General features: G+C 40.5%; 2 protein-coding genes across 5 annotated transcripts; both read right to left on the bottom strand.

Annotated features, from left to right (window-relative positions):
- Positions 1-4,394: 4,394 nt before the first annotated feature.
- Positions 4,395-12,654, bottom strand: LOC102064046 (histamine H3 receptor). The gene is made up of 3 exons (XM_005497441.4): positions 10,768-12,654; positions 8,019-8,185; positions 4,395-6,266 (listed from the first exon to the last, which is right to left on the bottom strand). The coding sequence occupies exons 1-3, from the start codon at positions 11,012-11,014 to the stop codon at positions 5,481-5,483; spliced, it is 1,200 nt and encodes a 399-aa protein (XP_005497498.2). The 5' UTR covers positions 11,015-12,654; the 3' UTR covers positions 4,395-5,480.
- Positions 12,655-13,631: 977 nt separating this feature from the next.
- LOC102062040 (histamine H3 receptor) lies at positions 13,632-23,039 on the bottom strand. 4 transcript variants are annotated; one of them, XM_074549735.1, is made up of 5 exons: positions 22,476-23,039; positions 19,770-19,936; positions 16,387-17,185; positions 15,730-15,772; positions 13,632-15,239 (listed from the first exon to the last, which is right to left on the bottom strand). In XM_074549735.1, exons 1-3 carry the CDS (start codon positions 22,720-22,722, stop codon positions 16,391-16,393), a joined length of 1,209 nt encoding a protein of 402 aa, XP_074405836.1. In that variant the 5' UTR covers positions 22,723-23,039; the 3' UTR covers positions 13,632-15,239; positions 15,730-15,772; positions 16,387-16,390. The 4 variants fall into 4 exon arrangements, 3 of the variants coding, with proteins under 3 accessions (XP_074405836.1, XP_074405830.1, XP_074405823.1); XM_074549729.1 differs by having other exon boundaries at positions 13,632-15,772; XR_012582195.1 differs by having other exon boundaries at positions 13,634-13,785; positions 15,007-17,185.
- Between the last annotated feature and the right edge of the window lie 1,137 nt (positions 23,040-24,176).

Raw genomic sequence — 24,176 nt, 5'->3', positions numbered from 1 at the left:
GTACGAATAAGAACAAAATCCCAACAAAATGAGATGAGTTGTCAGAATATCACACAGAATTTTGATACCTGGAAAAGTTAGAAGACATTGTGGGGACCCAGTGTTTTGGAACACTATAGTTACCTTGGAGAAGTACAATGGTGCATCCAATAGTCAGGGGTAAAGAATCAGTCACATTATAGGGCCATCATCACGTCTATATCTTCCCGAGAGTTCAGACCGCAGAAAGAAAATTAGAATTGTACTGAAGTTTTTACATGTGATACACCGGAAGACCGAATTGGATTAGTACCAGTGAAAATGGCATTAAAATGGAGATGTGAGTGTAAAGAGTATAATCATACAGTTAGCAGAGACTCCATGGATGGACCTATAGATTGCAGATATACTACAGTGCACAGTCCTGGAAATCTAGTCTGGGTGTTGGGACACAGACAGTGGACCACACATTTATCTTTAGATGGATCAGTAACACAAATTACCCTAAGGGTTCCCACATTGTGTCCATACTAGAAGCAGAATAGATTGATTCAAAAGAAAGGACTCAAAAAGAGAGAAGAATCCCTAGAAGAGCAGTAGCATGAACCTGGCACAGGAGTACAATTTGAGTGGATATTAGAGTCATTATTCCCTCCGATAGCAACATATCGAAATAGGGAAATGCTCAACAACTTGTTAGGACAGACAGAAAGATTGGCAGCAGCTACTAAGAAGAGATTTAAAGATCTAAATTTGCAATTGCAAGCTACATCAAGAATGACCTTACAAAACAGAATGGCATTGGATTTGCTACTGTTAAAAGAACATAGAGTTTGTAGTTACCTGAGTAGGAGAGTAGATCATTGCTGTGTACACATTCCAAATGTTACACTTGAAGTGGAGAAAGATATTTCCCAATTGGCAGAAGTAGAACCAAAAACCAAGGAAATTGAAAGGGAAGCACAGCATAATTGGATAAGAGCAGTATTTGATTCTTTGGAGCTTCACCTGTCTAGCTGGATTACTTCCGTTATACAGTATGTACTAATGCTTTTGGTATTTTTGGTGACTATATGGATTGTATATAGATGTCTTTTAAGTGTGATTGAAAAAGAAAGGAAGCGATCTATCCGGTTGCTGAAGGTGATGACCCGTGGGCGGCAGAACGAAGAACATCCCCCACCTTGCTATGAAGATGTTACTGTCAATACCGTTGGTTGAGCATCCTTGCAGCAGGACTGAAGGATGCTCAAAAGGGGAGAAATGTTGGAAAAGAAATGAAATTTAGCAAAATGTTTTATTATAGTTTAGTTATGAGTTTTGTGTGAATTGGTTTGTAAAAATAATTTTGTAGCCGTTGATATTATGTGATTGAGTTTTGTGTAACCCTGGCAAGTAGCTTTAGAAACCTAACAAACATTAAGCCAGGGTAGGAGAGTAAGAAGACTAACCGGTTTGGGGATAGCATACAATAGGACAGGTAGAAGATTTATGATTTTGCTCGTGAACTAGGGAATGTATTACAAGGGTCCGTAGTTTGGCGAAGGGCCACTGTTTCTTGGAGACTTTGCGAAGGGCCACTGTTTCTTGGAGACTTTGTTATGAATTGCTTGTGTATAAAAAGAAAACACCCATGTGTGAATTTTGGAGTTCTGTTTTTAGGGACGCTAGTCCGCAGGCCCCCGGGCCCTTCAATAAAGCGCCGCACAAAACTTATCCGAGTTTTGTGTCCTTTATCATTCGAGCAACATCCCCAGGTATGGCTGGGGCAGAACATGACAAAACACAAGGTGACAAACTGGGTCCAAGGCCAATCTCAGCAGTCCAGCTAAGGCCTCAAAAAATGCAGAAGACAGTGCTCAGAGCAGCCTACATGCACTCATGTATCTCGGGAGAGGACCACTTCAGTTTAATGATCCTCTTAGGCCCAAGGCTGATGTAAGGAGTGGAGGCCCAAGGGAGATCAAGTCATGGCAGTTAAGTCCTATTGGGTGCCCACAAGGCCCTTACACAAATAGAGTAAGACTTAACTGCTCTTGGCTTAGCTTTCTCAGCAACAGGTGCTGCATGAGTTCTTTTTGTTAGAACCCAAATAAGATTTTTTTCATGAAGGACTAAGTGTTGTTCGCTAATGAGACTAAAAAGCCATCTCTCCAAGGTCCAGACAAATTCCTCCTAAAAAGCATGGCACTGTATTTCACCCAACTTTAGACTTTGGTCTTAGGTGCACATCTGAGTTTTGGTTTGTTTTATGATTCTATCAGTCCAAGGGAGGAGTGAAATCTGCATCTGACAGTGGTATCAGATTTTCCCTCTAACCATCAGCCTTACTGATGCCCTTCATCAGCATGGGTCCCAGCCATGGCTTGCAGGACCTGCACTGACCATGGGCTCAGAGCAGGCGTAGGAAGAACCTCACACCATCAGCATGAAAGCATCCCTTAGGTCAGTAATGCAGATTACTCGTGCAACCCCCACAAGGACTCACTGTCCACAAGAGTCTTCTTGGTCTGAACCCTTCCCCTGGCAATTCCAAGTGTTTACACAGCCTGGGTGAAAGGTAAGGGGTAAAAGGTACAGAGATCTTGTGATACCCCACCTGGAGTTCAGTATCCAGCTTTGGGGTCCCCAGCATAAAGATATTGACCTGTTGAAGCAGGTCCAGAGGAGCGATACAAAGATGATCAGAGGACTGGAATACCTTTGCTATGAAGACAGGCTAAATGAGTTGGGGTTGTTCAGCCTGGAGAAGGTTGTTCAGCTCCAGAGAGACCTTGAAACAGCCTTCCAGTACCTAAAGGGGGCTACAAGAGAGCTGGAGTGGGACTTTTTTATAAGGGCATGTGGTGATAGGACAAGAATCAATGGCTTAAAACCGAAAGAGGGCAGGTTTAGATTAGATATTAGGAATAAATTCAAGGGTGGTGAGGCACTGACATGGGTTGTCCAGAGAAGTTTTGGATGTCCCATCCCCATCCCTGGGAGTGTTCAAGGCCAGGTTGGATGGTGCTTTGAACAACCCAGTCTAGTGGAAGGTGTCCCTGCCCAGTACAGATGATCTTAAAGGCCCCTTCCAATCCAAACCTTAGCATCAATGCTATGATTCTGTGCCTTTCTCTGCTGGAAATAAAATCTACATCAGAAGAATAAAGAGAGTAATCTAGCCCCTCACCTAAACAAAGTCCATTTTGCCTTCCCATCAGCTTCTTTCTGACTACTCTATCCTACTAACAGTAGCTCAGGAAAAGTGAGGAAGATAAGACCAACTAGATTCACAACTTATTTCCCAGTACAGTTGCAAAAGCTGACAAAAGTAAGCCAGAGGTACTACTGAAATGTCTGCCCACATCTCTAAAACCAAGTTTGCACTTAAAAGCACAGTCCTGTTAGAGTGTTTATTCTGACAACTTCTAACATGTCAGCTCAGCCCAAATGGAGGCAGAATCAGGTGTTTCACTGCCCCTCAGAGCACCTAAGCCTGTCCTCCATATCTCGTATCAACTAACCTCAATTTACCTTTCCTTGGCTTTGCAAAGGGTGCTGCAGCAGAATTCACAAGGCCTCGGTCAGCTTATAAATAAATCTCTGTTGATGCCAGCACTCAGCTCTTGTGGCCTGTACCAAAGAGCTGAGGCAGAGGCCAAGCTGGTGTGAGAAGAAAGCAAAAGATGTGAGCAAGAAAGAGGAAGAATGGAAAAAAATGTAACACATCATAGATATAAGATTATGTGTTCTTATCTACATATGGAGATAGCTAAATTTCAAAAATATCTTTTTGATAAGCTAACCAGAATGAAATCTTTAACTCTGTATTGCTGACACAGTCAAAAAGTATGTCTTATAAACTTTGAGGAGGATTTCCTCTAAAAGCTGACACAGAAGGATCTGTTTGCACGTGCTCAATGCTACTGACTTTACAAGTTGTATTTTAAAAGAATGACAAAAGCCTTGCAGGTGCAAGACTGGTACATGCTGCACTTTAAGAAAACAGGTGGGTGTAGTGGCCTTTGTGTTTTGTGTTCTGACATGCTTTGGAGATACACAAATGCTGACCTCTAGCAGTAACTACAAGCCCAACTTACTGGCCAAAATGTTACAACAAATGCAAAAAGCAGATCTTCAATGTAGTTTGCATTGAATATTAGAGTTCTCATCTTATATTTTAGAGACAATACAGAGAGAATGTCTCTCAAATTTTTACATTGTTGAATACATGTGTAATTTGTATAAGTAGAAAAGTATAAATTATCATATAGTATAACAAAACATATAGTGGTAATTAAACAGTAGTTCAGCCTACAAGAACATTCAGAAGGCTGTTAGGTAAAATATACTAATATACTATATAAATATACTCCAAAAAAACCCAAAAAACCCCAGAAGATAAAATGGACACCAAATACCTCTCACATTTCTTTAGTTTTTATTCTTCCATTTATTTCCTAGTCTTATACTTACTGACCATGTGATGAAAAGAAATTATTTACATTTTAAAGTTATGCCTGTTTATTTTGTAGAGAAGTTAATACCTGATAATTCCAGAGCCATGCAAGTAAATAGTCCTTAAGAGTATGGAAAGTGTGTATTGAAAGAAGATCACTTCCAAGCTGTCTCAGCTCTCACCACACATACTACTACAGGCAGCCATCCAGGCCAGCCATTTTCCTGGCTCATGCAGAAAAACAAACACAGCCTTACACAGTGTGTAAGAAATATACTGTTTATCACAGCCTCCAGCTGAGGGCTTGTAACAGAAACAGAATTGGACATTTTCCCCCAAGGAGTAAGAACAAACACTTCTGTTTCTATGTTTTCTCAAAACTACATCTGAAGAAGGCTGGTTTCTTGCAGAATACTTGGACATCCACATAAATGCTTTACACACCTGAATTCTCTACTGCTGCATCTGAACAAATATAGTGAGCAACGTCCTTCTGCAGAGAACACATACATCCAAGTTTTTGAAAGTAGTTCCTCTTTGCTTCTGATGGCCAAAAACCTTTAGTGAAAGGAAGTAATCCTGTTATGTGCCTGGCAACAAATATCGTAACTTCATTGGATGTTTCATATAGGCAAAAATCGGGTTCTGAATGCAAATTGTTTAAAAGAAGTAGAACAGAGAAGATAGCAACTGTAGAATACTATTGACCCTAAGGGTAATATATAACTTTATTGTATTTTTAACTAATATCACCCGTGAACACAAATATAAGAGGTACTGCAATTGAAGACAACATTTTCAGCAATCAGAATTAAGATATTGTGGGTAGACTACTTGGGAAAGTCAGACAGAGGCAATAGCTTTTACCTGATCAATTCAAATAGCTGGGAAAAGTACACAAACCTTGGTCATGCACATTTGTCTGTAGGAAGACATTTCACAGAAGGCTTGTATAGATTCTCCAAATAGTTTAATCTCCTGGAAAAGACTAAATCTAATTTCAAACAGTGGCTACTTACGTCCCTCTTCCACCTCCTCTTGGACCTTGTTTTTCTTTTTTCTAAAAAGAACTCGATCTTAATGTTGCAAACTTTTTGGGACATAGAATTTTCAGAAAAGCCATTCGAAATTTAACATGACAGAGAGGGTAAAGAAATGGGTTCAAAGAGGAATTGATCCACAAAAGCCAAAACGTTGCTTCATACAGGAAGTTATGGACACAAGTTCCCTGGCAGGGCCCACGGAAAATCACTAGTAAAGAGTATGGGGCCCAGCAAATGGCAAACACACAGACAATTATGGCGAGGGACTTTGCTATTTTCTTGTCCCATTGTAGTTTTGATCTGGTCTTTGCACAGGAAGAAACAGAAAAGTCATTTCCTGGGGTTACAGAATTGTCTGTGGATGGAGATGAGCAGTGAGCTCCCAAAGACTCTTTCTTTGGTCTCATGGAAGAAGAACCACTGTTCTCTGCTTCTGACGAAGGAGATGATGCCCCTGGCCTTGGCAAGCCACAGAACCTCCAGGACAGGCTGCTCCTCCTGGGATGCTCACAGTCCTGCACGCTGCCGCGCCGCTGGCGCCGCTGGATGTTGTGGAAGATGTGCACATTGAAGTAGGTCACCAGGAGCAGGGGCACAAAGAACTCCAGGGTGGATGCACACAGCAGGAAGTACCAGTTGTGGAAGAACTCGGCGTAGCACTGATCCACAGGCACCACGCTGTGTCCAGCCACGTGCTCCCAAAACAGGATGGCTGGGCCGTACATGAGGAAAGCAAGTAGCCAGATGGCCACCATCTCAATGGTAGGGTTGGATGTTATTCTCTGCTGGGCTCTGTAAGATACCTGTGAGGGGAAAATACATTAAAAGTTCAGACTTGTAGAGACCCATTTTGGGACCAAGAGAAGCAGATGGAGACAAACTCAAGAGGTGCTTGGTAATACAGAGATGTGGCTGTGCTGCTCAGATGAAGGTCCCCCAAGCACATTTATTTCATTGATGCTGACAGAGCATAGGGCTGTCTCTCTACAAGTCAATGTCACTGTAATATTAGAGTCCCAACATTGTCAGGGTCCAGGTCCGTGGGATAAAACCCAATCATCCATCAATGCCTAGCAATTTGGTATGCCTTGTTTGGCATACATATGGTCTGAAGTGCCAGAGGAATTAGCATTTTATAGCTGTTGTGAGCATGACTCCCACTCACTGGAAACTGCACTGCTTTTTACAGCATTTTACAAACAAATAACTTTATGCATCATGGTGCTTAACAGAAAAGGTGACACACAGATTCAACCTATAAGAAAATTACTTGCTAGACAATTCATAAGGATGAAGGAATAGATACCACACCTGCACCACAGCCCTTAGCTGATGAAACTAAAAAAATCACCCATTTTCTTCATTCTACGTCCACTCCAGGGCCAGTACATATTTTTTACTATATGTTGCAGAATTTATAGATACAATGTGGCTCACATCCTGCTTCACCCCTTTCACAGGACAAATGTGCAATTCTGCAAGCTCAGACATCCAATTGATAACAAAAGTTTGAGTTAATGTCACTAGAACTATCATACAAATGTCCACAGGTCTTAATTGTATTTGATAAGGTGCTCTGAATTTTGCAATTTGTAAATGCTGTCTATGGCTTTCCAGCCAAAGGTTTCTTACACACCAAAAACTCTGGTGTTTGTTTTCCAACAATAAAATAAAACAGAATAATGAAATAAAACAGAATAAATGAAATAAAACAGAATAATGAAATAAAATAAGAAGGCAATTATAGGAAGTTAAATTATTATCACAAATAAGACTGAAATTCTATTGCATGAAGTTATGTTGACAGTCTCATACACACAAAAGGGCTGGAACCTTTAGTTCTCTGTGACATTCCCTGCCTCCTGAGCTAACAGTGGCTGGTGAGAAATGCTGGCCTCCACCCCAGCATGGCCCAAGACATAAAGCTCACAGCAGGCATGTAGGATTCTCTGCAGAAAGCAGAGACAGAACGTGTCTGAAGTTTGGGATTCTGCTCCAGACACAAAGAGGAGTTTATTGCTGCATATCTAGAGGCAGTGATTGCAGTCTTCCCTTTGTTCCACTTTCTGCCTGTTTGCTCTTGCTCCTGGTCTTATTAGAATAAGTTTTGACCACCTCTCAGGTCTAGACACCCTCCCCAGTATCCTTTATTTTACTGCCCTAGATCCACTGTATTTAACTTTCATGCCTGATTTTAGGTCCAAACGCCAATCCAGTCTACTCTGAATTTCCTCTTTCCCTGCCCCTTTTTTACCAGTCAGCTGCCTTACCCTTTTTACCCCCTAGACTGTTTTTCCTCAGGCAATAACACAAGAGCAGCTTGCAGCAGAAATTGTGAGAAAACTCCTGGTTGACTGGCTCTGCAGTGAAGCATGCCCAATGTAGAATATTCACCCCATCTGGCTGCAAAATATCTAATAATCACCACATGCTAGTATATTTTTGAGGGGTATTATCTTCATTAAATTTGAGCTTATACTCATCAACATGGCAGAGGCTGGTGAATATAACCATCCAAGGGAAAAAATCAGAGAAGCGCTAAACAGGTTACTTACAGCTTTAGTGACTGACAGGAAACGGTCATAGCTGATAAGAACAATGTTAAACCCTGAAGCTGTGCAGAGGAGATAGTCCATGACCAGCCAGAGCTTGCAGATGCCTCTTCCCAAGTGCCACGTCCCTGTCAGGCTGTAAGGGATGTAGAGGGGCATGCAGAACACACCTGCAGACAGCAACAACAAAAACACCATGAGGTTCACAGGGATCGCAAACTCTTGGAAGCAGAGAGACACACTCTTTTGGTATTTGAGTAAAAAAAATCAACAAATCTATTAAGGTGAGTATGTAATTTATATACATACATTCTTAAATTCTCATGAAATCTGATGGTGACTTTCTATGTTTTAGACCTTAGTGCGATTTATGTATGCTGGTTGTTGAGAATAAGCTGAAAACAATTCAGCAAAGAAGGATTTACTGAGGACGAAAATCCAAGTTTAACCAATTCAGACTCTCTAAAGGTATAAAATTAGTGCTGCAGCATATATGCACAGTGGTTGCATTCTGATAGGTAACCTCATCATTTTATTTCCTCTATTCTGTCATCTGTATTAGAATTTTGCCTCAAACACATCTGCAGATGTTGCGAATGGCAGTTATTCCTGTAAAATTGGTCAGCATTTGTAAACTGAACACAATATATTGTGTGGCATTCTACCAGAGATAGAGCAGACACAGCAGAAGTATGAAACTCTCACTTTTAAGGAGTGTTTTAATCTCATGTTCTTCTTCACCTGACAATAACTCCAGAACTATTTTGGTTTGTTAAATTTGTGTTTTGTCCAAAAGAACTTCCACTGAAGTTCCTAATTAAGAAAACAATATTTGTGTTTTATTTTTAAGCCAGCAACTTCTTCATTTTAACAGTAACATTCTTTCAAAAGTGTGGTGCAATAGCTGATTCTACATTCCTGAAAATGCTGAACTACCAGAGGCAAATAGAAAATTATACATTGCATCAAGTTCTATTTAAAACTCTCCAGATTACTCCCTTCTTGACAAGCCCATCAAGATCTTAGAAGTTACTAAATATATCCAGGGTGATGTGGTCCACTGACAATAAAACTCTGGGCAATGAGCTGTCAGACTGTTATCAACAGGGAAATGCTCACAGCACTTTCAATTCTGATGGCTTATTTTAACATATTCCTTAAATACCAGCAGCATCACTCTGGTACTAAATACTCATTTTTCATGTTTGCTGATAACTGCTAATGTTCTCACAAACTTCAATGGGATCAATGTTTGGCACCATGTCAAAAAGTAATGACTGCTTTTAGCTATACATATAAATATAGAGGCAAACCCCAGGTTTTAAGCATTGATATTTGAAGCTCTTCTTACTTTTACTAATTGGTTCATGCAAAAGACATGAGTCACATCCCCATAAATATTCCAGACTTTTCATAAATTAAAAAAAAAACACAGCAATTTCAGAAAATAAAGCATTTCCCGACCAATATCAGAGACAAAAATTTAAATTTACAGTCTGTATAGGCTAATCTAATACTGATGGCAATCATTTCCTCTTGGCTGACTTAAGAATGCATGAGGCACCAGCCACAAAGAACAGATGCTGAAGGCAGATATTTAATTCTCTTATTAAACTTTGAGATAGGAGGAGAAACAGACTTTTGCACACAACCTGAACAATGAAGTAGCAGCTCCAGCAAATTGTCTGCCTTAGCAGGAAAGCAAAGGCTTCATTTTCTGCTCCATGGGGCAAGTCTCAGAATAAGGCAGCACATGTTATAAATGGTGTAAATGAAGGAAAACCTTAAAGGCTAAATAATACACGTGCCTACACAGCACTGACGAAGGAACAGCATTTTGGGGGGATGGTATTGTCAGAAGTGCAGTAGGTCTGTGGCCACGATTTCCTTTCTCACAGTTCAGTGCATACTCTGTGACCATCCTGAAGAAAAAGCCTTTGTGTGCAGAAGTACCTCCTTGCCAGCCTCAAGTCAAGACATTTGCTGGCACATCTGCCACAGAACTATGGTATTGTCAGGATTTCTCTGCCACATGGGCTGTTTCCCTGGCTTCAGCCGTGGAGGAGTGCTGCAAAAGGCGTTCACTCCACCATCACCTCACTTGGCATCACCAGCCAGGACTGGATCCATGGCAGCTCCAGCAACAAACTCTCCCGGAGTTCTCCAGTGACACTATGGGAAGAGGGGACCAATTAGGAATATAGATGAGGGATGCCAGCAGGGGTCAAACTGGTATCAAACAACTCATCAGATCAATAGCCTGTGTTAAGCTGAAGCCAGTAAAAACTCAGGGTGATAAAGTGTCTTGCTGTAGTGTAATAACATTCATAAACCATTTGTACTATGTAGAGAAGTAATTCATTTACGTGGATGTATCACACATAGCTGCCAAATATATGTCACCTGTTCTGAAGTGTGTGGATAAACACCTTATATTTGGAAAGACAAGGGTAAATCATAAACTGCAGTAAACAACCCCTTCAAGAAGTATTCACATGTAATAGTCACTACTTTTTTTTGAAGCAACATTAGAAGTATTTGCACGAAAAAGAATGCATTTCTCATTATAACATACTTTGAGATATATTGGGCAATTAAAATACTTCATGGAGCTTGCACCATTCCCCATCCTTCCCCCAAACACAGCTGGGAAATAGTTCTCTCAGAAGAAAACACACAGAAAATAAACACCAGTGCTTCTCTTAAGAGTCCTACTACACAATTAGCACAGGGCTCCACAGCTCTCACTTACCCACTGCAAAGTCAGAAACAGCAAGATTCAGAAAGAAATAGTTACTCCGATGCCTCAGGTTCCTGTCCATAATGAAAGCAAGGATCACCAGCATGTTGCCAAGGATGGTCACCAGACACAGCAACACCATGAGGAAAGCCAGCAGTGCCAACACACCCAGGGAGAACTCGGAGCTCGGCACCTGGCTGGACCAAGTCTCGCTATGTGTCTCAGCAGCGTGCGGAATTTCGGCGGTGCAATTGTGCATGGTGGGTGTCCAGGCCAGGTCAGTCCGGGAAGGAAGTTGTGTCTGGCAAAGTTATCCAAAAGGTTGAGATAAGTCTATTAACAGGCTGGGCTGAATACTGAAACATAAAAAGAAAATATTCACAATACCAAAAAACTGGAATACAAGAACTGAAGACCTGGGTTCTCTAACATTTCTTGATTTGAATGCACCTATTGGCCTTAGAAAAGACACCTCACAATCAGTTTCTTTCCTGGACATGGAACAACTCTTCTCACAGTCAAGCAGCTTGCATATTAGCAATGTGTGAGTGGTTTTGCACATCAAATTGTGCTGAAGCCATATCTCATTTTCACCTCCACAGTGGTGAACAGGATTAAAATTATTACAATTCTATTTCCCTTAAAGTAAAATGTAAACACTTTTGCACTTGTTGCTACACTGTTTTTTAAATCTTACAGTTAACAACAGAGAGATATCTCTTAGTGTTGCTGTTTACAGAGCATTTGTAATACAGTTCCATGCAGCAGAAGCATCACCAATACCTCTTCAGCTCACCCTAACCAGAAGTTCTGGGCAGAATAAACCAAATACTTGGACTTTGGAGGTCTTTATGGTGTAGCCCATCTAATCCTGCACCTTTCAAGTAATCCTTGACAAGCTTTAACTCCATGAGGTACCAAGCCTTTAGCCCTTTTCCGGTGTGAGAAAAGATATGCCTTCCTCATCACAACTCCATTTATTTTGGTGGGAGTGCACAGAATTTGGTAGTCCATGGCTGTGGCTGACACTCACTGACACTGTAGCACCACAGCACACTGAGTGACCAGCATTTCAAACTGCAGCCATAATGCCAGGTACTTGGGAAGATATAGGGCAAGGAACAAGGAAAGAGAGAGTGGGCAAAATGTGGGGAGGAAAGATGCAGTGCTCTGCTACCTTATTGAGGAACAGAGGGAATTATGTTGTAAAGAGCCATTAAAGCAAAAGGTGTAGCATGACAGAAAAAGAAGAGACCTCAGGAATGGCAAAATGTGGCAGTGAGACACAGCTGCCTTAGGTGTGTGTGCCCAGCTGCAGCCTGGGAAGCAAAGGGGAAGTACTAGATCTTCCTGTGCAGCCACCAAGCCACGCTTGACATGGGTGACATTATGGTGAGAGCACATTGCAGAGCTCAGGGTGAGGGAGGTGATGAAATCTTCTTGAAGCAATTCAAGAAAGCTTCTGGACCACAGAACCCACTTCTTATGTAGGACTTTCAGTGTTCATGGCATCTGCTGGAAGTGCAACACAACAGGTCTAGCAGTGAACAGGGTTCCTGGAGGCTGTCAGGGGGAACTTTCAGACACAAATCCTGCATGGGCTAATGGGGGTGATGCACAACTGAAACACCTGCTCGGTGGTAAAGAGGGGCTGTGTGGGGATGTGCTGTCAGTGCCAGACTCAGCTGTAGTGATGATGAGGTAGTAGAACTCAAGATCCTAAAGGGGATGAGGAAGGAGAGCAGCAGTGCAGACCATGGGCTTCAGGTGAGCAGATTTCTGTTTAGAAAAGTGGTAGTGGGAATCCCACGGGAGCAGATCCAAAAGACAAGGAGCTCAAGGAAGCTGCAGGCCTCTAAAGACAGCAACGTCCATGCACAAGAATAGTCCATCCCTGCTCTCAAGAAAGCAAGCAGATGTATCATGACAGTAGCTAACCCTGGAGACTACAATGTGAAAAGAGAACATGAAGGAGTTTGAAGGAGGGACAGAATACAAAGGAGATATTTAGAAATGTTGTCTGGCAACATAAGAATGATATTAGGAAAACAAAAGCTCACCTATAGTTGATGTTTGTAAAGGACATCAAAAACAACACAGAGAACTTCAGCCACCCCATTAGGAGCAAAATGGTGAATAACAAAAATATGGGTAGCTTGCTGGATGGGACCAGTAATCCAGTGACAGCAGGTGCAGATAAGGCTGAGGTACCCAATGCTTCCTTAGCTTCATTCATCACTATCTAGGTCTCCCTTTCTTCCATGCTCAGTGAATGAGTTCAAGGATGAGAACTGTCACAAGCAGGTGAGAATAAGACAGGATTACTTGAGGGGACTTGACCCATAAAAGTCCATGGAACCCACTGTGCTATGAAGAGAACCAGCTACTACCTTTGCAAGGCCAATTTCTATCCTCTTAGAATGGTCATAAAGGGAGATTCCCAACCACTGAAGAAAGAAGAAAATCAGAAAACTGATTTTCAAATGTTGCCACAAAGACAAGATGTCAGATTGTCTTTACTCCTTGGGAAAATAATGGAGTGAGTCCCCTTGAAAGGTGTTTCTGAGGACCTGGGGGAGGAGAAGGTGACTAGGGATAGTTGGCATGGACTTACCAAGGGTATAACATGCCTGAGCAACTTGGTTGTCTTCTTTGATAAAATTACTGAATTAGTGGACAAGGGGAATGTAGTCATTTGCCTTTATAATTAGGGAATAAATCAAATGTTGAAGTTTTAATCATAGTTCTTCTGTGTGGCACTCAGGGGGAAATCTATGTGGTATTTCCTTTGGAAAATAAAGGACATGGACATTAGGAGAATCATTAGCATTCAATATTTGTTTCAGAAATAAACAAAAAAAAAGATAACACAATTTCTTCCAACATGTATTTTTATTTGTTGAGTGTTTTTTTTCTTTTAAATATGAGAGGGTCAGATTAGAAAAAAACTGGTGTGGTTTGAGTTGAAGCCCACAACGTTGAAGCCCATATAGCTACTGTCACCATCTATTTAGAAGGCCTACTGAACATCTGCAAAGACAGAAGAAAATTTAAGGACATGAAATAGTGAAATGGATGAGTGACTGGTTAGAAAGATCTGGGTTAGAAAACCATTTGTCAAGAAACATCCACTTGAATGGGGGCATAAGAACAAATGCTGAATAAGTATCATACCACAACCTTGAAAAATGTCTCATTTGTAATTTACAAGGGAGAATATTTATGATGTCACTGACCTAAAGTGGTGGGCACAGCAACCCAGTGCTTGACTTACCCTGGGAGAAATTAGCAAAATTTTCAACAATTAGAAAAATACAACAAATGCATCTAATACACAGGAGTGACATGAGAAAACAGTTTGAATAGTGTGTGTGTAAAACAGACTCCAAAAAACACTGATCTCTAGTAGCTTCACCATGCTATGTTGTTTCAAATTCACTGCAGATTGTGCTGCCTGGCAAATTCCCTGACTAACTAGCTTTCCAGCACTGCTGGAAAAAACGTGGATTATCTAGTTTATCTAGGTAATAATTTTCTAGGTTATTTTTCCAAAATGAACAATACATTCTTTTAGCACAAAATGCAAACTGAATTTTTATACTAAAAGCATAGGGGATAGAATGCAGACAACACAAACACATTTTTGTCTTGGGCCCATCTTCAGTTTCTCTATTTAACAGATGTTTAGTACACGAGCTCTTCTATAAATGTTTTAACTCTATGTGTGTGTTTAGATTTTTTTAAGCATCACAGAAAAGCAAACCCCACAAAATCTATGCCTGCACCACAGCTCATGACAGTAAAAACAGCTGTACTGAATCAATGACCTCCTCCTGAAGCTGCACCTCTCCTAGCCATTATGCTCACAATACGTAACACTCTCCATGTGAGGCAAGGAAGCATATCGAGAATGAATGGTGAAAGATAATCTTCCAGCAGCGTGAAAACTGGCAAGAGAAGCCTTCAGTTCCAGACCTCTGAACAAAAAGACATTCTAGCTCTTCAAAGCCATCAACTTTTGTGCTATCATTAAGCTGCTTCCATGCATTTGAATTGTGTTTGCAAAGGAGTACTCTGTTATGGCAACACTTCTACAGCAAATTTCAAATTAGATTAAAAACCATTTAAATTGACTACTGCTCTTCATTGTTCTGTGCATCAGATTTCTCTTTCAATATTACATACATAAACAAAGAGGAATAAAATTACACAAAAGGAGAGAGAAAAATGCAGCCAGTGACTCTCACTTACCCATCCATGAAAGCTTTCTGGGTGAGTTGCAACACTCAACACATGGTAAGAAAGTTTGGCACATGGAATGGGGTGTAATCAAGCTCCATTGCTTCCTCCAAGACATTTACTCACTCCTTTCAGCACTGGACATTCAACTGCTTTGTTTGTTAAGAGCTGCTTAAAACATCTCTGTATCAGCTTCCAGACCTCTGTAAATCTCATTCTCAAGCAGTGAATACGGCCCTTGCTCCCTAATTGAAAAAATCAAGTTTGATATTTGTTCTGTGGCAGAGAAAATCCATATAATGTCACAGTAACAGGACATAAAGCACTGATCTAGTATAAAAAATCACTCTGTCAGATCAAATTTGTTCCAGACATTTTGATGGAATATCTTTGCACTTGCAAAGCTTTACACCGGATAGGCTATTGTCTATTCTTGCATAGCCAGCCAAAATCAAAAATCCAGTATGAACTTAGCATTGCTTGCTCTGCTAATTCAACAGGAATGTGATCATGTGCCCAAGCCTGGCCTATCTTTTAGGCAATCACATAGTGCACAAATCTGGCACTAAATATCATTTAAGCATGACCAAAGGGGCAGCCAATGTCAGGTGAAAAACCGGTATAGGTGAAAAAACTAACAACCATTTGCGTCTGATACTTTTGATAACCAGTCTCAAAATTCTCATAGCATGGAAAATTTCATTCTCTAAAAATCATTCAGAATTGCTAACTTACATGTACTTTGTCCTGCAATGCCAGGTATGAGCTACATTAAAACCTGAAAAAGACAGATATGGCAGGTTAGGCATTCCATTCACTTGCATATTGCTCACTGTGGGGATTCTAACAAGGAGAGGGCACTCTCTTGTCTTCATAATAGTTTATGATATGAAAATATACTGCTTCTGTGAGTATTTTTACAATCTTTGAAAAATGTAGTAGTATTACTTCTTCACTGACAGCTTTAGATTCATAAATAGAACATAAATTTTAATTCAACGCATACATGAACAAGTATCTCCCTCCAGTGACTCTCTATGAAAATAGCAAGAGCAGAGTTCTTTCACAGTGCCAGCTCTATATATTAAACAAAGGAAAGAAAAAAAAAGAAAGAAAAAAATATACCTCACACCCACAAAGCAAGAGAACATTCAGCAAAGCTCATTATTCTTTTCAATCCACTAGATGGTAATTAATCTAGCATCATACCAGCAAAACCAAAAATGAGATCCTGATAATTAGCAATATTGGGGCAACTACATAACTCTGCTGCACTCTTAGACAATGTCATTAGTAAACAAAGAGGTTTTTTCTCTATTCATGCCAACAACACATATGAAAAGGTATCACTTAAATGACAGAGGAACCTTATCTGTAAGACATTCCTTTTACCTCGCTAAATAGAAGGCGTGTTACCAGATCTCAATGCTGCAAACTTTTTGGGACATAATATTTTCAGAAAAGCCATTCGAAACCTCATATGGCAGAGAGGGTAAAGAAATGGATTCAAAGAGGAATTGATCCACAAAAGCCAAAACGTTGCTTCATAGAGGGACTTATGGATGCACTTTCCTTGGCAAAACCCATGGATAATCATTAATAAAGAGTATGGGGCCCAGCAAATGGTAAACACACAGACAATTATGGCAAGAGACGTTGCTATTTTCTTGTCCCGCTGCAGTTTTGATCCAGAACTTGAACAGAAAGAAGCAGAAAAGTTCCTTTTGAGAGCTGTAGAACTGGTTTCTGTTCGAGATGGACCATTGGGTACCATTGCTGGTCTCCACGACCTCGTTAGTGATGAAACACTGTCCTCTGCTTCTGATGAAGGAGATGATGCCCCTGGCCTTGGCAAGCCACAGAACCTCCAGGACAGGCTGCTCCTCCTGGGATGCTCACAGTCCTGCACGCTGCCGCGCCGCTGGCGCCGCTGGATGTTGTGGAAGATGTGCACATTGAAGTAGGTCACCAGGAGCAGGGGCACAAAGAACTCCAGGGTGGATGCACACAGCAGGAAGTACCAGTTGTGGAAGAACTCGGCGTAGCACTGATCCACAGGCACCACGCTGTGTCCAGCCACGTGCTCCCAAAACAGGATGGCTGGGCCGTACAGGAGGAATGCTAAGACCCAAATGGCCACCATCTTGATGGCAGAGCTGGACATTATTCCCTGCTGGGCTCTGTAAGATACCTGCAAGGGAAAAAGGACATGTCACATACTCAGACAACATTTTGGGGGAAATTATGTCAAAAACCCAAATGTAATCAAGCCAAATATAGTATTTGTTCTGTATTTCCCCAGACACCTTGGACGTCCTCTCTATGTAAGGTTCTGAAAAACTGCTAGTCTTGTTCTCCTTACATTGCAGCTCTGTGATTTATTTTAATACTGGACATGGGAGAGGAGCAGAAATTATGATGGCTAAATTATCATTTGGCTTCCAGGTATGAAAGGACATATCTTGTTTCCACCACACAGTAAAGTAGCAATAAGGAATTGGTAAGAAATAGGTTTATGACTCATCAGCCCAGGCTCAGCAGAGAGTGAAAGCAGCTGTGGGAGTTCCTACATGCCCAGCAAAAGAAGAAGCCTTCTATATTAGACAGTTTGCCATGTGAGACTGCAAACACCAGACAATATAATTTCTCATACTGTTTCCTCTTGCCATAGCAGAAAAATCTATCCCAGACATACACTGTAACAACCCCTACCTTACTGAATCACTCTATTTTAATGTTAGCCTTACCTTGTAAACAGTTCATTCCACTACTGAAAATCTTGATGCTTTTATGTCTACCCAGACAGCACATTAAGAATTAAAATAAAATCATCCAGGGTTAGGAAATACAAGAGCTAAGCCCATTCTGCAATAGCCCATTCATACTCTTGGTCCCCTCTATCTTTCATAGCACAAGAAGATAAGTTAATGAAGAGCTGGACAATTTTATTTCCTCTATACTGTTCAACATTTGGCATCTCAGGCTTTCCCCAAAACTGCTGCCTTCCTCATCCGCTTCCAATACTGTTCATTAGAAAAGCATCTGCATGATACACAAATAATAATGAATGGCACCTTCACGGCCTCACTGCACACAAAGGGCATTGTCCCTATTTCACCAGCAAGTATCAGAGCAGTAGTTCAGGATTATGCACATTGGTTTGGATACTCTGTTTTAAATATGTGTAGCCTGAAAATTCAGACTCCTCTACATCTTGAAGCATCATATTAGCTCTGTGCACAGCTCCAGATCTGCAGTAATGAATTTGCCACCCTGTGCAAGACAAGCAGCTCAATTTAGAGGCAGAAAACAGGAAGCTGAGCACAGCTTCACAAATTATTAAGTCTGGAGTGACTGGAACCTGGCAACAGGCTAAGTTTGCAGCAGAGGCAGAGGTAGATCCCAAGTCTCTGAGGAAGCATGGTGTCTTTTCTTTGGATAACAGCCCTGTTACACATTCCTAGACTCATTCCATCCTAATACCCTAAAGAAGAAAACCAGAATGTGATCATGTAAATGGAGACCATCAGCAATGGCACAAGAACATGGATCTCAACTAGGTTACAGAGGCCCTTTTATTTCACATTATTCTTATTCTGAGCTCTGCAGCTTTGTTAATGTCTTAAATACAGGGATTCTTATACTTAACTGTTCAGCTTAAAAAAACCCAAAAAACCAACAAACTAGCAAAAACCAACTTATAAAAACCACACCACTAGGGAAGAAAAGAAAGTGATTAGGTACTGTACCAGCACCTCCCAAATGAGAAGCATGAAATATGAAACATGTCATTGAAGCAAGCAGGCTCATCAGCCAGGAGAAGAGAAGGCTTTGGGGTGACCTGACTGCAGCTTCCCAGGATCCAAAGGGCAAGCAGAGATAGGACAAGGGGCAATGGCTTTAAACCAAAAGAGAGTAGGTTTAAGTCAGATATTAGAAAGAAATTCTTTGCTATGAGGATGGTGAGGCACTGGAACAGGCTGAGCAGAGACGTTGTAGATGCCCCATCCCTGGAAGTGCTCAAGGCCAGGTTGGATGGGGCTCTGAGCAACCTGGTCTAGTGGAAGGTGTCCTTGCCCATGGCAGGGAGTTGGAACCAGATAATATTTAAAGTCTCTTCCAAACCATTCTCAGATTCTACGACCAAACACCAAGCAGAGCTTAGAAATGGTGAATGATAATTCTTACTTGATTCCTTGGCTATCTTCTGAAACAGAAGAACGACAACATTCAAGAGACTTCTCTTATCTCTCCATATATTTTGATTCATTCTTCTTTTTGCTTCAAGGGATCAGTTTCCACTCAACTGTTCATTGTCAGCACATGTCAATCACCCCCTGCAGTAATTTAGACCCTCATCTGATCTTCACTCAGTCCATCTCACTGTCTCTCCAAATGCTCTTCTTACAAAATCTATCTAAGCCTAAGCACATCCTTGACTCTGCCTAGTTGTCATCCCCACCAGCTCTTCTAATGGCCAAAGCCCAAGTTCTCCACATGCCTGCTGTCTCTTTCCCACCTGGACCTTCCCATCTCCTGTGTAACTAATAGAGTAATTAAATAACTTTTAGTGCAGGTGGTACGAGGGTAACATTGAAATCACAGCAAGGCAATGTCCTAAGTCCCAACACAACATTGAAGCATCATAATTTCTTTATTAAAAAATGGTACCAATAACAAAGCACCATTTAGCTCAAAGTGTCAATTGTGAAACGCTCTGAGTTTGATAGAAATCCCAACATGTAGAAAGCAATAAATAGAAATGTTAGCCTTACAGCTTTTGTAACTGACAGGAAACGGTCGTAGCTGATAAGGACGATGTTAAACACTGAAGCTGTGCACATGAGATAGTCCATGACCAGCCAGAGCTTGCACAGGCTCCTTCCCAAGTTCCATGTTCCTGTCAGGGCGTAAGGGATGTACAACGGCATACAGAACACACCTGTGAAAAGAAACCAAATGCACACGTCAGTCAGCACTGCACGGCATGAGAGCAGAGACGTATTTCTGCAGTATCTGACAAAAGATTGATCAATACTGGCTGGAATTGCCACATAGATGGCTTTGTATTATCCTGCAACTGAAGAACCTTTACTACAAACCAGGTACTAGTCACATTCTTATAATCAATACCCCTCTGAAAGGTGTATCATGTTTATTATGTATCATTGTTACCTCTCCAATTAACACTACCTGCTGAAAGAAGGAGCAGCTGACTGCTCTACCTGCTGAAGCAAACACTCTTCTGTGTTATCTGCTGAAATTAAAACAAACAAAAGCATCTTTCTCCCAAAGTTTTCTATAACAAATTATCCAATTGCCAATTCTATTCACTGTTTTCTATAACAAATTATCCAACTGCCCTGCTTCTATCCTCTTAGAAGCATAGGTGTTGGAAAATGTTCCAGAACTTAACTTCTTACAGAAATACAAGTTTTGGACTAATTTTAAAAACTATATGATCAAAATTCTGACAAGAACAGCACAGTTAATTAAATACACCGAGCCTAACCTTTTGCCTCATCTTAAATCTTGATAATAACTACTTTTCAGGGGCGAGCTGATAGGATATTATCTATGGGAACTCCCCAGACTGTGGGAACACAAGTGATCCACCCACATCCATTGCTACCTAAATTTAGGCTGCTAAATCCAAATGTTGTGAAAGTGCCAATATGACCTCATTTTAATGGATTTTGAGATGATCACCCTACACAGAATCACAACACATCCCTGGGAGGCTGAAGAACTAACAGTGCAGTCAACTGGGATGCAGAAATGCAGTGAACAGCAACAAGGCTGCAACAAAATGGAATCACTGCATTTACAGAGCAATTAGCATGTTGTCTTTTGAGTAAAACATTATAGATTTTAACATTCAGGAAAAAACTTGGTTTCAACTTTAGATTTACCACCTAACAGTGTGTACTCCTGTAACAGTATCTTGAAAGATTCTATTTCCATAAAAATCTTACAGTTCCTGTTATTCTCCCTGTACTAAGAATCAAGAGGTCTCTATTCAAACCCAGCTATAAGTACTGAAGCACCGAGACAAAGCAAAAATTGCTGAATGTCAAAAGCAGCTAGATTAGATATGTTAAAAGAATAAGCAAATTATTCTGTAAGCTTTTATCAATTTAGATCAAGAAGAAAGCAAGGACAATTTAGGCATAATTATATAGCTACAAAAATAAAAATCAGTTTGACTCTAAAGTCAAACTAAGACAAAGGCAAAGCTTTTAACAAAATTTATAATTAAAAACTAGACATTCAGGTAAACATAATATCACAAAACAAAAAAGCATGGAAAGTAGGAAATGCCAAGTAAGCTGTACTTCTTTCTTTGGCAGAGAAGTTGTTTACTTTGTAGTTCTCAGCTAGGGCTGGTGTTTGTTAAGTATGATGCTGGATGGTGAGTCAAATGAGAGAACATCAGTTTGTCCACTGGTTTTCTGTTCACTGCTCTATTTTTTTCCAGTGCACTGTAACAGGAGAACAGGCAGCAAGAGCTCTGTAGCACAGCAAGGGAGAAATAAGCTGGAAGAAGACATCAAGCATATGCAGGGAGGTATCAAAACATTATGCAAGAAGATATGGACATCACAAGGATAGGACTATTAGAAGCTGTGCCCCTGACAGAACTTCTGGCACTGGCAAAAAAATTTGTAAAAAAAGTTTCTTCTGCTCTTTCAGTATACTTCTTAAAAGTGGACTTAAAAATTGTTGTGATATGACAAGTCAGGATAAAGATTTCATTAAATAGCCACAACTGTTTAAAACCATCATTCTATACACTCAGTAATTTAACCAAGGTTTTTGGAAAGACACCCAACAATTCACAGAATATTGCAATAGCTCAGTCTCCAACTGAACATCACACTCCTGTTTTAATTGTACTTTTTCTCAGTAAAAGTTTCAAAACTAAATGTGTCCCTATGTATAAATACACATGTAGCATCAAACTTAAAAATTGCTTTATTTGTAATTTTTTATTTGTCTACACAAACACATATTCCTAAGGTATTTCTCTATATAGAGCATGTACAGCAAAATGCTTAAAAATAGCGTTCATTGCTATTTAGTAACATTTCAGGTAATGATCTGTATTGTGTGATAGACTGAAAGAGAAGATATTGATCATGTATGCAAGAGCTGTCAGACAATGTAGGCTGTATTTGATTAGACCATCTAAATTTCAGCCAGAACTCTTCACAAACAGCTCCCATTCTTTGTTAGACCATAAAATTCCCATAGTAATATTTTATCCTGAAACATTATACAAAGCATCCTTTATTTTCTAAAAAATGATAGCCTGCTGAAACACTTCATGTAGCTTGAAGTGTTCCACCATTCCCCATCCTTCCCCCAAACACAGCTGGGAAATAGTTCTCTCAGAAGAAAACACACAGAAAATAAACACTAGTGCTTCTCTTAAGAGTCCTACAACACAATTAGCACAGGGCTCCACAGCTCTCACTTACCCACTGCAAAGTCAGAAACAGCAAGATTCAGAAAGAAATAGTTACTCCGATGCCTCAGGTTCCTGTCCATAATGAAAGCAAGGATCACCAGCATGTTGCCAAGGATGGTCACCAGACACAGCAACACCATGAGGAAAGCCAGCAGTGCCAACACACCCAGGGAGAACTCAGAGCTTGGCGCCTGGCTGGACCAAGTCTCGTTATGTGTCTCAGCAGCATGCAGAATTTCGGTGGTACTGTTGTGCATGGTGGGTGTCCAGGCCAGGTGAGTCTGGGAAGGAAGTTGTGTCTGGCAAAGTTATCCAAAAGGTTGAGATTCATAAGGAGTTAAAATAGGATGGGTCAAAAATCCAATAAGCACCCAAAAAAAAATTTCTCAGGAGGGGAAAAAAAAAAAAGCTTTTGATACTAGATAAATCTAGCTTTACTAAGAGTCTCTTAAAGCAGAACTCTAGCAGAGCTCTGGTTAAGAAATATACCGTTTTTTCAAGCTTGTATTTTAAAATGCAAGTTCTTTAAGCAACACGATACTTATCTGTGGAGGTCAGGAGAGCTGATTTGAGGTTCCCCTCTTGCTTCCCTCCCTCCCTCCCTCCCTCCCTCCCTTCCTGATGTGTTTTGCTTGCTAGCATTATATATGACTTTTTCTAATTTTTTTTCTTCAACCTGTGTACATATCATGAGAATTTAAACTACTTTTTAATTTCATCCTTGTTTATCTGACATTGTTGCAATTCAGCAAGCCGTTGGCCCCTCTCTATCTATATATTGATACTTTTTGCTGAGGAAAAGCACGGTTGACTTCGTTGTTGTTGCTGTTCTCCTTTTTGTGCACTCTGGGACTGAAAACAGATACGATGTAAGTATACATACAGTTACTTACCAGAGCAGTTACCTGTAATGATCCAACCCTCAGAGATAAGTTCAAAACTCTCACTGAAATCAGTTTCAAAAATCTTAGCAGCAGCTTCAGCAACACATCACCAGCTGCTGTTTCCCCAGAACTCAGGAACTAAATATGGACTCCCTGAATGAGAATGAGTGTTTGGCAATTAACTTTAACAGGATGAGGCTTTTCTTTCCACACTGGTGGAAAAAACCGTGTGTCTTCCACAAATTCTTATATTTTGTATGAGTAATGAAGCCACTTGCAGAGAGCTGTAAGTCTTCTACAGTTGTAAAAATTTGATCATTTTTATCATGTGTTCTAAAAATACTTTGGTGTCTAATTTTAAATGCTTAAATTTGAAAAACGTTGGCTGTCATATCTTTGCTTCAGTTGTGGGAACAAATTCATTAGCATTTGCCAAGTGCTTTTACTGAATGTTTGAATATCGTAGTACAAAAATAAAAAACTTTATTATCCATGCAAATATCTTCACAGCATGTGCATCCATCACTGGTTTAGCTTTATTTCATGTCCAGGTACTCCAGAAAACACACTGTGGCACTATTACTAAGTAATACCAGTGGTTTTTCTTCTGCTAGCCATACTGAAGCCCCAAAACAAAATTCAGCAGTTTCACTGTTGTTCATGAGAGCCAGCTGACCTTGCCACATGGCTTAAATCTCAGAGTGCTTTTCTGGAATATATAGCTGCCTAATTGTATTCTCCCTCCCTCCCTCAACATTTCTTATTGGATCTTAGATCTAACTTGATTTCTTGAAATCTTAAGTACCCAATTCCTCCACACCATGCTT

Source organism: Zonotrichia albicollis, chromosome 1 (assembly GCF_047830755.1).
Source record: "Zonotrichia albicollis isolate bZonAlb1 chromosome 1, bZonAlb1.hap1, whole genome shotgun sequence".
Taxonomy (NCBI): Eukaryota; Metazoa; Chordata; class Aves; order Passeriformes; family Passerellidae; genus Zonotrichia; species Zonotrichia albicollis.
This window is presented reverse-complemented; position numbering and strand designations above follow the sequence as displayed.